Raw genomic sequence first — 16,317 nt, forward strand, 5'->3', positions numbered from 1 at the left:
TGTTATATCCCGATATATTGTTCAAATCGGTATTGTTATAAGTGGTTTTGACAGTACTAATGAAAACAGGAGTCACTATAGTCTATACTGCATGCCCATGCTGCTCCAAAAACGTCAATTCTTTTTGTGATAGAGTGATTGACAGTTTTCTTTCACATGGCGTGCATTTCCGCATTTTAATTTACTAATACAGCTGAAATAATTGTTCTCTTTAGTGTGTACAGTGCATCTGATGCTAAACCAACCAAACCCAATGAACAACAAACAATAAACAGAGTGGTGATGAGTTGTGGTTATGGTGCATGATGTCTTGATGGTGATAGTTGTGGCAGTAGGGAGGCTTTTTACACACACACATGCTCTCTGTGTTTGAATGCTCCCTAGGCGAGCTAGGTGAGTGATGATCAGTGCAACACCTTGCGAGGCCCTCATGGGGCCTCCCACCACGCGCCAGCTGTTGCGTAGGGTCAATCGTTCCATGCGATTTGTGCGCAGTGCGTTGTCTACTAAGCACATTCTGTCGTGTGGGGACGCTTGCAGCAGACTGCATCCGTGTTTAGTGGGAGCGTCTGTGCTGTAAGCTCAGGCGTGGCATGTATTTTTTTTTTTTTTTGAGCCAATGCTGCTGTGGGGGGCTGCTTTCATTTCTGCAAGCTACGCGCTCTTGAAGCGGTCCCACTCAAAGAGGCAGCAGAGAATGGTGGTGCTTTTGGGTTAGCGCATTTGCAAAGTGTGCAGTACGTTTATGACGGCGCTGCACCCTCGGCCACACACACTGTCGCAAAGATGGTTCAGGATGCTTATTGCACTTTGATTGGCAGCAAAAAGTTATACCGGTGTGCCCATCGGGGGTTATCTTCTTTGTCGAGGCCATCACCATGCCTCCTCTGTTCATGTCCAATACTTATCACTGCATTTGCGCCGAAGCGGCAATCATTGTTTAGACTGGTATCTGCATTTGCCTAAAAGGGTGAAAGATCTTTTGCGGCACAGTGTGGTGTCAGCCACACTGCTAGTAGAAGTGGCGCAGTTGAACTTTGCGTGACAAGATGTGATCATGGTACACACTAACGGGTAGGCACACTACGAGCCATTACAGCACGGTCAGCCAATACATCAGTCTCTGTGGTTAATAGCTTCAATGCAGAAGCAACTTTTTCTGAGTAATTTAAAGAGATTGCAATTCGATATGGGTGCCCTGTTTTATAGGTGTTAAATTTTTTCATTGTTTAGACTGGTATCTGCATTTGCCTAAAAGGGTGAAAGATCTTTTGCGGCACAGTGTGGTGTCAGCCACACTGCTAGTAGAAGTGGCGCAGTTGAACTTTGCGTGACAAGATGTGATCATGGTACACACTAACGGGTAGGCACACTACGAGCCATTACAGCACGGTCAGCCAATACATCAGTCTCTGTGGTTAATAGCTTCAATGCAGAAACAACTTTTTCTGAGTAATTTAAAGAGATTGCAATTCGATATGGGTGCCCTGTTTTATAGGTGTTAAATTTTTTTTATGTATTTATTGTTGGAAGCAAAAGGACAATTCGGGGCAAGTTAGGTTTTATTTAAAGAAACATTAGCATTATTTGCAGTCATATGCACCAAATGTATGAAAAAAATTTACCCAAATTTGAGAGAATGCCATTTTGTCATGTGTTCAGCTGTAAATTACACATTGTTTTTGTCCATAAAAAAATACCACTGATGGTGCATTTGATAGTAGGACATGTGATAACTTGTTTCGGGAAGTTTATTAAAAGTATTCATTCTTTTAGTGAGAAAAGCGGTTAAAATTGAGTCCCTGGTTAATCTCATGCCATTAATTTGCAGTACATCTTTACTGCAATCTTCAGTGTTCTATTAACCATTGTTCATCAACCCATCCTGTTTTCTTTGATTTAGGTTACTAATCTGTGCTTTCTGTATTTTCAACATTGTTCAGGATGGCCACATCTGTTTCTGGGGTTGCCCAGGAAACCTCATCAACCGAATGACGGCACCAGGGGTGAGCTGTTTTCTCCGTCAGTCCATAGCACTTTCATGGCATGGCTCACAAGGTGTCTACAATGGGAGACTGCTAAAACATACCGTATTTACTCGATTCTAACGCGCCCTCGATTATAATGCGCACCCGTTTTCCGTGACCGAAAAAAAAAATCCTTTACAGTACCGTGCACCTCATGCTTTCATACAGAAATACAACTTTCTCTCATTTGGAAAAAACAAAAATTTACTCCTGATGCACTAAAGTTGCAATGAATAAAAAAAAGTCGCAGTTTCGCCCGAAAGGCGAAGCATCGATTGCTATAGCAAATTAGTAGACAGCTATGCAAAATAAGGATAGCAGTTTTATCGTCCATGTAAACTTCCAAACATTCGCTTACTAACTAAATTAACAAACACGGTGTCATGCAGGCACAAGCAAACATGAACACATCTCGTTTGTTGACCACGGAAACTAGCTGTCAAAACGCGAGTGACGAAGCGCGGTGAGCGAATTGACCTTCGTGCTAGCACACCTCTCGCTTCAACGCGAAATATAAGCGGTGAAAGCACAGCGCGCGGCCGACTCTCCCCGTCGCAGATCGCTTTCAAGATAGGCAATCGTATCGCCGAGTGGATCGTCGCACAATACATTCCGCTTCGGTCCACTGAAACCCTTCCGCGTTGCTTTGCTGGCGAAAATCCTCTTCCTGTTTGTGCCAGTCCCACATGCTAGTTTCGGATTAGCTGAACGCCCGTGATATGGCCCGATTTCCATCCGTCTCCGCGCACATGATCACTTTCCTTTTAAATGTGGCATCATGGTGAACTCGGCAGTTCATGCTGATAAAGCAAACGCAGAAAACGGGAAGACAGACGGTAGACTAATGCATAAGCGCAAGTACTGCAGCACATGGTGAAAGTTACGGCAGTTAGGCTCGAAGCGTGCATGAGGCAGCCATTATGAAATGCCGATGGCTATATGGTAGTGCAGATTTAGGGTCATACTCAATTGTAACGCGCACACAATTTTTGGACCTGTTTTATAGGGAAAAAAGTGTACGTTAGATTCCAGTAAATACGGTAATAATTTGCACTAGCAGTATCCAGAACTTTAATACGTGCAGTTCAGGTTCGAAAAAGAAAAAGTTACAAAACAAGCCGCATGGTGGTTGCATTCTCATTTGCTGTTATGCATATGCCTTATGTAGCACATACGGCAGATTATCTTCCTCGAGAATATGCGCAATGATGTAGCCGGTACTCTGTAACCGTTTTTGATGCAGAGGAATGGTGTCTGGTTGACAACCTTTCATAATCATCATCGTTGACTGCTACAAAATCTGCTCCGAAGCGCTCTTGGCCATTTCTACCACTGTGTCTTTGACGCTTTCACTGCCCTAGCACCACTAAGACTGATACAATCGTTGGGATCACAAATGGGCTCATTAAGGTCACATGCGTGCATGCTTACCAGTCAAGTTCTGTTATTCAGCGAGGGCCAATTTTGGGACCGAAATTGCAGAAGTATTGGCCAATACAAATGTATGGCCACTACCTGGGACCTTTGGTCTGGATTGAATTAACTTGCGTTTAATATAATGGAAGTCTTCTGTATTACACCTAAAGGGACTGTGTGCAAACGTACTGAGTCAAAAGGGTAGATATTTCTGATTATTGAGAGACAGATGTTAGTGCTCCACGTAAAGCGTGTAATTTATTATAAGTTTTTAAAAATCTGCATTGCTACCGACTGCAACGGCGCCGCCATCCTGAGTGTTAGCCACCCCTTTCCACGCTCCGTAGCATGGGTGAATGATGTCACTCGGGCAAGCGATCATTGCGTCATTGTCATCGGCAATGCTTGAAACATGTCGCTTCATTAAGCTTATTTTTAATACCTTACATTTGCATAGTAATTTGCATAACCTTAATACAGTCGAATCTCGTTAATTTGAACATGCTTAAGAGGGGACCGCGAAAATTGTGTCAAAAATCGATTTTTGGAAACCACGTGTTTCGGTATCTGCAACGCCTAATCTATGCTGTATCAAAATGGTTTGGCTGAAAACGCACTAAAAGTGCCCCAAAAAATTAATTTGTCAGTGCGCAGGGCGAGAAAACAGCTTTAACTCGCGCAAAATCACCACAGTTCACGGAGCCATACTCGTATTTCCCGCCACCGAGCGCCGCCATCTTGGTCTCGTTCGAAAGCTCAAAGTTTCGCGTTCTGCTTCTCATTTCGTCGGTCGTCGCCATCTTGTAACAAACGCACAAACACAAAAGAAATGCGGGTCTGCTGGAGGTAGTCACACGGGCCCTCCGATGAAAGCAGGCCTCCGATTGGCTGCAGTCCTGAAAGGTGTCTCCCCATTGGTTACTGCTGCGGCAGCGGGCAAGATGGCAACTGCAGTTGTCTGCTTCGCAAACCACGTCGGCGTCATCACTTGACACGAAGAATTCGGATTTCTGAGAGCTCCCAGGTTAGTGATGGATTGTCGCTCGTTCGAGAAGAAATTTTGGATGAAGCACGCCTTCGGAATACGGAAGCGTGAGCCTCCTACGGTGAGAAAAATACGGCGATTAGTGGGAGAAGCCAAGGAGACCCGACTGAGCATGCCGCGCTACCTTGCACTGTAGATTACGTACCGCGCTATCTTGCACTGTCCGACAATCGCCCTGTGCCATCGGCACCAATAACGCAGTCGACGGAAGACGCGCCAACGGAGGCTCCCGCGCCTCGGCGTACGACCACGTGAATCAGCCGAGATCGTATCGACGTGGGTCGAAGGTCACCATCGCCGGCAAAGACGTACTCAGTTTCTGATGCATCGTGCGACACGGACACGCCGCCTCCGAGCGTGCCCCAATCGTCGACGAGCGACAGTGTGATAACCGAAAATTCACCGGACAAACAGTCGCCCGAACGGCGCACCATTCAGACGCGCCTCGAGCCGCGTTTCGTGTCAGCGGTGATGGCAGAAGTGCGAGCATGCAGCATTCACGACTCCCTTCCCGTGGTGTCCGCAACTGAATGGAAGTTCAATTTTATGGACTAGCCAGGCCATGAAATTTTCAAAGCCCACCAAAAGAAGAGGCAAAAGTGCAAGAAAATGTCTGACAGCGATGATGCCAAAAATTACCTCCGTGATGCGTTCTAATAAACCTGCACTGCTTGCAAAACTTTGCAGCCCATTTTCTAAATTTTTTTTTTGTCGGTCACCTTGCTCGTGGAAAGCATAGCACAACAATGGCTGGACGAATTTTGATCCAATTTGTTTTGCTGTGATACATAAACTGTGCTGCACATCAAGACAGTCTTGAAATGTTCATTTATCTTTCCATTATTTAAGTATTTCAGAGTAACTACATGGCTCTATGCAGTGAAACACAAGTCACATGCATGTCATGTTGAGCAAAAAATTGGGAGTGCACTAAAAAAATTCTAACACTGTCTTGATGTAGATTAGACATTTGGGCAAACATACAAAGTATTCCCAGTTCCGTACCATGTTTCGTTACTGTGCCAGGCTTTCCACAAGCAAGGAACTTGTAAACTTTTGTAAATTCTTATAAAACAAAAACTAATGAAGATATCCTAATGAAATTTAAGATCTGCCTCTCTATTGCAATGTACAGTGTGTGTGCCAAATTTCAGCCATTTCTGCCAAGAAACAAAAAAGTTATTTTTCATCCCCTCCTCCCCCCTTAATTCGAACTGCCGGTTTATTCGAACTGACGCTGTGGTCCCGTCAAAGTTATGTGTATTCCAATGGGCGAAAACGCTCGGTAATTCGAATGCGAAAGCATTTGCGATGGTTAATTTGAACATACCGCGCACTGACAATGCTCTCAGCAGCACGCCAAATAACACGGCGGCGCCTCCGACCGGCATTGCTCCGACACCGCCATAGAGCAAAAGTTTAGGAGAGACCCCTCAATGCAGCGGCGGAAGCCCAGTCCGGCCAACGAAACTGCCCACACCGGCAAACGCTCCCCTTCCCAATAATGGCAGAAAACGAAACTTTAGGGAGCGGGCTAAGCTGGCGTCGGGCCGGCAGGAGCGGCAGCGGGCACACGGGGACAGTCGAAGGTGAGGGAGCTACGAGGGAGTTGAAAGAGAGGGCAAGGGGAGTCACCGAAGCCACTGCCACCGAAGCGGCAGAGTTGCCGAGGCCAAATCCGCTTCCCTGCTGCCCTCCTCCCTCACCTTTGACGGTCTTCGTGCGCGCGCCCCGGTCGCCTTGCCGGCGTCGCCCGCTCCCTGAAATTTCGTTTTTTGCCGTTATCGGGAAGCGAGCGTTGGCTGGCATGGGTAGTTGCGCTCGCTATGCGCTTGCGCGCCATGATATTTCACTACTCGCACCATTTGTGCATCGTGATATGGTTCTTGAATACTTCAAAAATATGTCCTTCTTTTAATTCAAACAAATTTTCGGGCCTCTTTGAGTTCGAATTATCGAGATTAGACTGTATAAAGTACAGTCGAATCTTGTTGATACGATCTTCACGGGAACCGGGAAATAAAAGGTATCATCTGAAAATCGTATCTTCCGAAATACATTGCTTTTATGAGACAGTGGCCGGGAAATGAACAAAAAACGAATTATCTTGAAAAACATATTGTGCAGAATTGTATCAACGATACAGTGGCTAGAATGGGGAAGTGTGACGAGCGGCACGCAGCGCTTACCGAAGCCGCCGGTAGGGAGCCGCGAGGCGGCGCGCGCTGTCGTTGACACGTCACCCGGTGCAAGTCGCGCCGGCTATGCTGCTTCAGTGGCACTGCCTGCCCTGATCTGTGGGAAGTTACGCTTGTTTCTTTTTGTGCTGCAGCAAGTCTATATGTGTACTCATGGTGCGAAAACATCGTTTCGAGCCTGAATGGTACTATTGTACTGCTGCCCAATTTTTGCTCACCATGAACTGCCTTAGTTTCTACGATTTGGTCAAAGCTTCCAGCAGTGACAACTATGAAGGGGGCGATCTGACACTTCTCCTCAGCGGTGAGGATGTAAACCATGAACTGGACTGCACTGCTGATAGTGGGAAGGTTGAAGAAGCTTCTCACATTATAAAGAAGTCCTACAATGCTTTATTTGCACAGTAGCGCAGAAGCACATGGACGGCGAAATAAACAGACGGAACAGAGCGCTAACTAATAACTGAGTGTTTATTGCACGAGAGCAGATATATATATATATATATATATTGTCGCAAGATGCGAAGAACGGCACACAGAACGACGGTGGTGCGACAACAAACACAGGCTCTATATTCAAGCCCCAACAATAATTGTCTGCGCCAACTTTAACTTCTTCGGAGAGAGAGATGCTTGCGCTCGTATCCATCCCTTCATTGTCTTCTTTAGTCGTGACATTGTCTCCCTTCTAAGAAAGCATCGTCTCGATGCTTTATCGTGACGACGCCAGGATCTGTCCACGCGTACGCTGCAGTGATGTCATTCGGACAAATAAGGCTTCATCCGGACGACATGCACAATCTCGGTGGATTCTGTCGACGCCTTGAGGAATGTGGACTATCGGAAACGACTTCATAGTTGACATCAGAGAGACGTCGTATGACTTTATATGGACCGAAGTACTGCCTCAGTAGTTTCTCTGAAAGGCCACGACGGCGGACAGGAGTCCAGACCCAAACTCTCTCTACAGGCTCGTAGGAGACTCTTCGGTGGCGAAGGTTATAGCGCCCTGCATCGTACTCCTGCTGCCGACAAATACGTATGCGTGCAAGTTGTCGGGCTTCTTCAGCACGCTGAGTGATGTAGTCAGCATCAGTTTCGACGCCATCGCATCCATGTTCATGCGGCAACATTGCGTCGAGCATGGTTGTGACATCGCGACCGTGGAGAAGGCGGAACGGTGTCATCCTCGTAGTCTCTTGCCGAGCCGTATTGTATGCAAAGGTGACATATGGCAATATCTCGTCCCAGTTTTTATGCTCCACATCAACATACATGCAAAGCATATCCGCAAGTGTCTTATTGAGGCGCTCCGTGAGTCCATTTGTTTGCGGATGGTACGCCGTTGCCTGCCGATGAGATGTGCCACTAAGTCTTAAAACAGTGCCCAATAGCTCGGCTGTGAATGCAGTTCCTCTGTCGGTTATTAATACTGTGGGGGCGCCATGTCTCAGTACAACATTTTCTATAAAAAATCGAGCTGCTTGACTGGCCGTTCCCCGCGGCAGAGCTTTGGTTTCGGCGTAGCGCGTGAGATAGTCCGTGGCTACGATAATCCATCGGTGTCCCGTAGCAGAAGTTGGAAATGGGCCTAGCAGATCCATTCCGACTTGTGCAAACGGAGTTCTGGGTACATCGATAGGATGGAGGAAGCCTGCTGGTTTGACGGCTGGCACTTTCCGCCGCTGGCAATCAAGGCATGTGCAGACGTACTGTTGAACGATCGCCGTCAATCTTGGCCAGTAATACTTTTGTCTCACTCTGTAAAGCGTTCGTGTGAAGCCCAAATGGCCGGATGTTGCTTCATCATGGCATGCCTGCAATATTTCATTCCTGAGAGATGGTGGGACGACGAGCAAGTAGGGGCTGCCATTCGGAGAAAAGTTCACTTTATAGAGGACGTCGTTGCGTAAGCAAAACGATGGAAGTCCTCTTCCAAAACGTTTTGGCAGAGTAGAAGTGCGACCCTCCAGGAAGCTAATAATGGGCTCCAATTCTGGGTCCTCGCGTTGCTGCTGTACAAGCGTAGTCGTGTTGACAACCGCAACAAACGCTGTAGCATCGTCATCTTCTGGACTTGCAGGTTCGAATGGGGCACGAGAAAGACAGTCGGCGTCCGTATGCCGCTTTCCCGACTTATACACAATAGTCATGTCGAACTCTTGGAAGTTTAAGGCTCCAGCGCGCCAATCGTCCTGATGGGTCTTTTAAGTTCGTCAGCCAGCAAAGTGAGTGGTGGTCACTGACAACAGCAAACGAGCGGCCGTACAAATATGGGCGAAATTTGATCACCGCCCAAACCACCGCAAGACACTCTTTTTCTGTGGTGGAATAATTTTCTTCTGTGCGGGAAAGGCTTCTACTTGCATAAGCTATTACTTTTTCAGCGCCGTCTTGCCACTGCACAAGTACAGCTCCTAAGCCGATATTGCTGGCATCGGTGTGAACTGCTGTCGGGGCGTCTTCATCGAAGTGTCCCAGGACCGGTGGATTTTGAAGGCGTTGCTGTAGCTCGTCGAATGCTTTCTGCTGATCTTTATCCCATACGAATGCTACGTCTTCTCTGGTGAGGCGTGTCAATGGCGACGCAATGCGCGAAAAGTTCTGAATAAAACGCCGGTAATATGCGCATAAGCCTAAAAATCGTCTCACTGCCTTTTTGTCGGATGGCACAGGAAAATGTTCAACGGCAGCTATCTTTTCCGGATCAGGCCGTACCCCCTCATTACTGACAACATGGCCTAGAAAAAGAAGCTCTTCGAAGCCAAAATGGCATTTTTCCGGCTTAAGCGTGAGACCGGCGGACCGTATGGCTTGAAAAAGAGCACGTAGGTCGCCTCAAGTGCTCGTCAAATGTCGCAGAGAATACAATCACATCGTCTAGATATACTAAGCACGTTTGCCACTTGAGTCCTGATAAATTGGTGTCCATTAGCCGCTGAAAAGTTGCCGGCACGGAGCACAAGCCGAAGGGAAGTACCCTAAATTCATAGAGGCCATCAGGTGTCACGAATGCTGTTTTCTCGCGGTCTCGTTTCGTCTACTTCTATTTGCCAATAGCAGCTCCTTAGATCCATCGACGAGAAATAGCGTGCATGCCGTTGTCTATCGAGAGAATCGTCTATGCGGGGTAGCGGGTAAACGTCCTTCTTAGTGACCTGGTTGAGTTTGCGGTAGTCGACGCAGAAGCGCAAGCTGCCATCCTTCTTTTTGACTAACACTACCGGCGATGCACAAGGACTTTTCGACGGCTGAATAACGTCATCTTGAAGCATTTTCTGAACCTGGTTTTCTATCGCTTCGCGTTCTTGCGCTGCCACCCGGTATGGGTTTTGCCGTATGGGTCTGGCCGTTTCGTCTGTAATAATTCGATGTTTGGTCAGTGGCGTTTGGCCAAGTTTGGACGTCGAAGAGAAACAGTTCCGAAACTCATCAATAAGCTTGAGGAGTCTTTCTTTTTGTTTAGGTAGCAAACTTGGGCCGACATCAACGGATAGAGGCACGTTCGGCAGACCAGGGGAATCGTCTTGTTCAACAGTCATGCAGTCGGTAACCTCATTCAGCTCTTCCACGTACGCGACTGCCATACCTCTTGTAAGATGCCAGCGTTCAGGACTAAAGTTTGTTAGTAGGACGTCCGTCTGTCCACGAGTGATGTCAACTACACCTCTTGCAACTGATACGCCATGACTAAACAGTAGACCAGGAATTTGTTCGGCAATCATGTAGGAGCACCTTGGCGAGTCGCATGTTACAGGCACAAGAGCGCTCGAGTGCGGAGGGATGGTCACGTCGTCATCGAAGATACGTAAATGCGCACGTCGCTGATCGTCACAGGGTACGGCCAAATCTGCATTCATCCAAAACGTGACTGACCTGTCCGGAATGTTTATAATAGCACCGTATTCGTGCAGAAAATCCATTCCCAGTATCACGTCTCTGCAGCACTCCAGCAATATAACGAAAGTTGCAACAAACGTCGAGTTACCAATATCAATTCTGGCTGTGCATTTGCCTGTAGGGGTCATCAATTGACCTCCCGCCGTTCTTATGTGGGGACCAGTCCATGACGTCTTGACTTTATTAAGGCTATCGGAGAGTTTCTGGCTAATTATTGAGAAATCGGCCCCAGTATCTACTAACGCGGTTACTGGGTGGCCGTCTATGAAAACAGCGAGGTCGGCACTTACGACTTCCCTTGGGGTCGGCAGAGGCATATTGTCCGATTGCACAGATAGTGTTGGGGGTGTTGAAGCATTTCGACGGTCGGCAACCTCCCCCCCAAAGGTCGCTTCTGTTAGTTTCCCCGACGAGGGCTAGGGGACCTGCCACCCCTGACTACATCGGCGTAACTGCGACCTTGCGGCGAAGAGCTCGGTGCAGGTGACGGAGAGCGGGTTCGACGAGTGAATGGATGTCCTTGTGGAGCAACATCGTCAGTGTAGCGCCTGTTTTCGAAGCGAACTCGAGGAAAGGTAGGTGGCAAGCTCTGGTATCCGGGGTCACGATACGGGCAAAAACGGTAAACGTGGCCGGCTTCTCCACAATGAAAGCACAAAGGACGGCGGTCGACGGTGCGCCACATTTCCGTCCTGCGAACAAATGGTCGACTTGTGGGCGTCCTCTGCGGCCAAGCTGCAGTCGCCTGCGGAGGAAAGTAGGCCGATGTTTCCACAGGTACACTAGGTTGCGTGGTCAGTGGCTGCACGTTGTACGGCGGGGATGGCGGCTCATTGAAAGGACGAGCCATTGGTTGTGAGTTGTAGGCTGCTGCTGGAGGAGGACGACGAGCAGCCGATGCGTAGCTGAGAGACCGTTGGTCCGGTAGAGATTTGGGCAACGAGAATGCCTGCCTGATTTCTTGTCGCACAACCTCTGCTACAGAAGCCCCGACTGACTCCTGCGGGGTCACAAGGAGGCTGCGAATCTCTTCACGAACAACCTCCCGGATGAGCTCACGAAGCTCATTGCCGGCAGCCAGAGCAGAAACGTTGCTCGAGGCGTTGCTTAGGCGATCGAAGGGTCGGCAACGTTGTTGCAGTGCTCGTTCGATGGACGTAGCTTCTGAGATGAATTCCGCAACGGTTGTCGGCGGGTTGCGAAGAAGACCGGTGAAAAGTTGTTCCTTGACGCCTCGCATCAGATGGCGGATTTTCTTTGCTTCCGGCATCTCTGGGTCAGCGCGGCAGAACAGGCGGGTCATGTCCTCCGCAAACATGGCGACGCTCTCATTCAGTTTCTGGATGCGCGACTCGATTAGTTGGTGGGCAGAATCGCGACGATCGTTGTTTGCGAAGGTGGTGGTAAGCTGCTGCCAAAACTCATTCCAGGAAGTCAGTGTGGCTTCCCGGTTCTCGTACCATGTACGAGCGCTGTCCGCCAGAGCGAAGTAGACGCGTGAGAGTTTTTCTTCTGCAGTCCACCGATTCGCCTTGGCGACTCGCTCGTATTGCGCGAGCCAATCTTCGACGTCCTCGTAAACATCACCATGGAATGTCTCTGGAGTCTGAGGATGCTGCAGAGTCACCTGAGAAGGTCCTGCGGTTGCCATCTCGTTAGGTAGAGGTCCGGTTGGTGGGGAGTTCTCCAATAAGATTACCTCCGGGCTGAGGCCACGCAGCCGGCGACTGTAGTGGTGGACAGGAGTGTCCACTGGAGGAACTGATTGCGGGTTTGAACTGGGCGTTGCACTCCGTACAGGAGTTCCGGGCATCAGAGAGTACCCAGCACTTCCACCAGTGTCGCAAGATGCGAAGAACGGCACACAGAACGACGGTGGTGCGACAACAAACACAGGCTCTATATTCAAGCCCCAACAATAATTGTCTGCGCCAACTTTAACTTCTTTGGGGAGAGAGATGCTTGCGCTCGTGTCCATCCCTTCATTGTCTTCTTTAGTCGTGACAATATATATCACCGCAAAAAAGGTAGGGAGAAGGAAGACACACAAACAAATCAACCCAGAAAGTTGAACTGAGCGACAAGCGACAAACACTCAGTTGTTAGCACTGTGCCCCATCTGTTTCTTTCGCCGTCCGTGTGCTTCTGCGCCACTGTTTAAATAATGCCATACCAACTACCCCACCAGTCTGTCCTTTTGAATCCGTAATGCTCCCCGACCATGATTGCCCTTAAAGGATGAGCGACTTGCGGCTAGTCTTCTGCGTGACAAGGTATGTTGCACGCAAAACAATCCTGCAGTCTGTGTGCAAGGAATGCTTTGACGAGCCAACGAACTGGTGGTGATGTTCACCAAGTTCTGCGTGATTGCCCTTAAAGGATGAGCGACTTGCGGCAAGTCTTCTGCGTGACAAGGTATGTTGCACGCAAAACAATCCTGCAGTCTGTGTGCAAGGAATGCTTTGACGAGCCAACGAACTGGTGGTGATGCTCACCAAGTTCTGCGTCAATGGGGACCTCATTTACCGTTCGGAGAAGCTCTTCTCATTTGTACTAGACAGCCTTGAAACCACTTTTTTCGATGTGGGTCAGTTACAACGAGCTGCACAGTTACAGCTCGGAAGAGCTTGTCTCCTGCCTGCACAAAAACGATGCCATACTGGGCCGTGCACCGCACGGCCCCAGCCTTACCAACCAGGTTACAAAATTCTTTTTTGGTCAACCGTTTGCACTGCTACACGATAAAACTCAACAAAGAGAGAGCGTCTTCCCGTGAAAGGAAGAAGCACCTGAAGCTCAGGCGCGTCACTAAACAGAGAATAACCCAAGTCTGACAACTTTCTGTTTGAACTGTTTGTGAACAATTTAAACAATTTTTTTTTCTCGTGAGAAAACAGCACCAGCTCAGGTGCGTCGCGTAGCAAAACATCATTGATGACTGAGAATGGTTCGTCTTAAACGAATTGTGAGCCACTCTTCAAAAATGAGGTGTTTGCGTAAACATTGTGACAAAAATAAAATGTTTGCTTCCGAGTTACCACTGGGAATTTTCTTGCTTTGGATTCAATAAGGTGTCAGCGGGAGTAGATCGGTTAAAGCAAGCTACATTCTACCATCGACATGCGCTCAATCGGATTGTTACCTTGGCGCTTTACAATTACGAAAGGGCTAGCATAGCTACTCTATTGCCATTTACCGCCATGCTCGAGCGAGTATATTACGAAGCTTTGTTTTTTTGTTATTGCATATTAAGCTGCGCGCGCGGATCATCACATTCCACACAGCGCCCTTGCACTGCGGCTGCTAGCCGTCATCGCGGCCGACTTGTAAGCGGTTGTCAGTGCCACCTGGCGGTTTCCTCCCAAAGAGCCACGCCTGAGCCGGCGCTTTGAACACACTTCCCCATTCTAGCCGCTGTATCAACGAGATTCCACTGTCCACTAATGCAATAAATGTGGATGTTTTTTCAAACCAATGGCCCACTTCTGCCTGAGAATACTGATTGTCTGCTACAAGTGTGGCGATGGCAGCCGATGGATGGGAAGGGGTTCTCAATGAAAATAGGTGCAGCAAAGCGTTTTATTTAGAGGCAGGGACGTGAATGATAGCAGCGCTGTACTACGCTCATATTGCACTGCAGGTGTGTGCAGGAAGCAGTAAACTGCAGCGACTGCATGGTGCAGGACACGTGAGCCCTGCATGTCAATGACCACATCAACCTGCTTGGTCAATAGAGCGATCACCTGCAAATTTGAAAAGGAAGGCGCATTTGTCAGAGAGCCAAGTTTTGTGTATACAGTCGAACCCACTTTTAACGATACCAGTTTTAACAATATATCGGTATAACAATGAGGAGCTGCTGCACCGTCAACTTTTGTATGCTTTTATGGTGAACGGCAACTATGCTGATAGCGCTGGGCTGGCGGAGCACCGCAAATGTGCGACGCATTAGAGCCAAACCGGCGTTAGCGTCCACTGAAACGAAGCGACGGAGTTCGGATCGCCATAGTGACCAGTGAAAATCGTACGTGTATGATAGCAATGGCGGAATGTTTTGTGCCTATTTGGGCCTTTAAAACCTTTATTCTTGCGTTTACCGCCGCGCTTAGCACTGCGTTGGCCACGTGACTTCGTAACTGAGTAGTCCCCGTTCATGATATCGCGTCGATAGCAACCACAATTTCATCTGCAGTAGTTGCGGCAAACGGGTAGTTTCGTTTTGACTCTGTGCGTGTGTCAACCGCGTGCCTCACAACAGCTCTGCCATTCCCTCCCCCCCCCATTTTTTCTTTCATGCAACCCGGTTATAACAATTATTGGTTATACAGTAGAATCCCGCTGATACGTTTTCACGGGACCATAAAAAAAAACGTAAGAGCCAGGAAATGCAAGAGCCGAGAAGCAGGAAAAATTGATAAATGGGAGTTGCATTAAACTGCACACAATTTTATTTTAATTGTTACATGTGAAAAAAGTCGTAGTTTCGCCCGAAAGCCGATGTATCGATTGTGATTGCAAATTAGTAGAGAGCTATACAAAGTAAGGATAGTAGTTCTATCGTCTGTATAAACTTGTAAACATTTGCTTATTAACTGTATTAACAAGCATGAGTCAGCGCGCACAGGCAAACATGAACACATCACACTCGAAGAACGCAGACATGTGCTGTCAAACGCTGGCGCGAGGAAGCACCGCATCAGCAGCAAGCAAAGTGACCTTCGTGCTGCTGTCTATCGCTTCAACGCAAACTGAGTGCCGAGAACACACAGTACACACAAAGCTACGAGCCGCCGACGCACCTACACTGCCTAGACTCTGCCCTCAACACAGATCGCTTTCAAGGTATGTCCCGTGCGACCGCGTGCCGCCGCGCAGTACGCAGTTGATGCCAGAGTACAACGCCACCCCCTATCCCTCCCTCCCTCCTCGCTCCCTTGCTGGTGCCTCGAGCGTGACAGAAGATGCGGTTCCTCTTTCAAGAATCTCCCTCCGCTTCCTCCCCGCTTTACTTGAGCGCGCGAGATTTGGCCGCGGTCGTCGACTACCCTCGCACGCTTGCACTCGCACATACAGCATATGGCGCGCGGCGACGGCATTATCGCCCTTGGACTTTATAAGGGAACATCTATGTGCAAAAACCAATTTTAAGGCCCCAACACGTCATAGCCATCATCTTTAGATAGCAAATACGGATCTCAAAGGCCATTCTTTTGCTGGCGGAAACTGAAAATATGTCATAGGTGTCGCCCCCGGCACTTTGGGCGGCTAATCCCATCGTGAAGCCACAGAGCCAAGCGACATGAATTCAAAATGGCCGCACGGGCCGGCAGTTCGGAATGCATGATGCGGGAACGATCCCACAGTTGCGACGCAACAGTGAGATTGCCAATGCATTGGGTCGTATGGGAGCAATGCGGGGCCGGCTGAAAACAACGTAGCAGCCGGGAAAACGCAGCACCCAGGAACGTAACAGCGGGGTTCTACTATATACAATAGCACCTGATGTTTGCATTTTCTATTGGTAAGAGTGGTATGTCTGTTATACAATCGGATAATTCGAACTCGAAGGGGCCTGAAAATTTGTTCGAATTAAAAGAAGTTTGAATTGAATGAAGGACGTATTTTTGAAGTATTCGAGCACCATAGCACGATGCATGAACGATGCGAGTCGTGAAATATCGCAGCGCACAAGCGCATAGCGAGCGCGGGCCACGAAACTGCCCAAGCCGGC

The 16,317-nt window shown here is 48.5% G+C and overlaps 1 protein-coding gene across 4 annotated transcripts in view; it reads left to right on the forward strand.

Moving 5' to 3' along the window:
* Positions 1-16,317, forward strand: part of LOC119437452 (WD repeat-containing protein 6-like) — a 245,733-nt gene that overhangs the window by 70,730 nt on the left and 158,686 nt on the right. For all 4 annotated transcript variants that reach the window (XR_005189379.2, XR_007465092.1, XM_037704476.2 and 1 more), the window contains one exon: positions 1,944-2,006. Coding sequence is in view for 2 of the 4 variants with exons in the window: in XM_037704476.2 (XP_037560404.1) it covers positions 1,944-2,006 (63 nt within the window). In the remaining 2 variants the exon portion in view is untranslated. The remainder of the gene's footprint in view (positions 1-1,943; positions 2,007-16,317) is intronic.

The sequence above is a fragment of the Dermacentor silvarum genome, chromosome 1 (genome assembly GCF_013339745.2).
Source record: "Dermacentor silvarum isolate Dsil-2018 chromosome 1, BIME_Dsil_1.4, whole genome shotgun sequence".
Lineage (NCBI taxonomy): Eukaryota > Metazoa > Arthropoda > Arachnida > Ixodida > Ixodidae > Dermacentor > Dermacentor silvarum.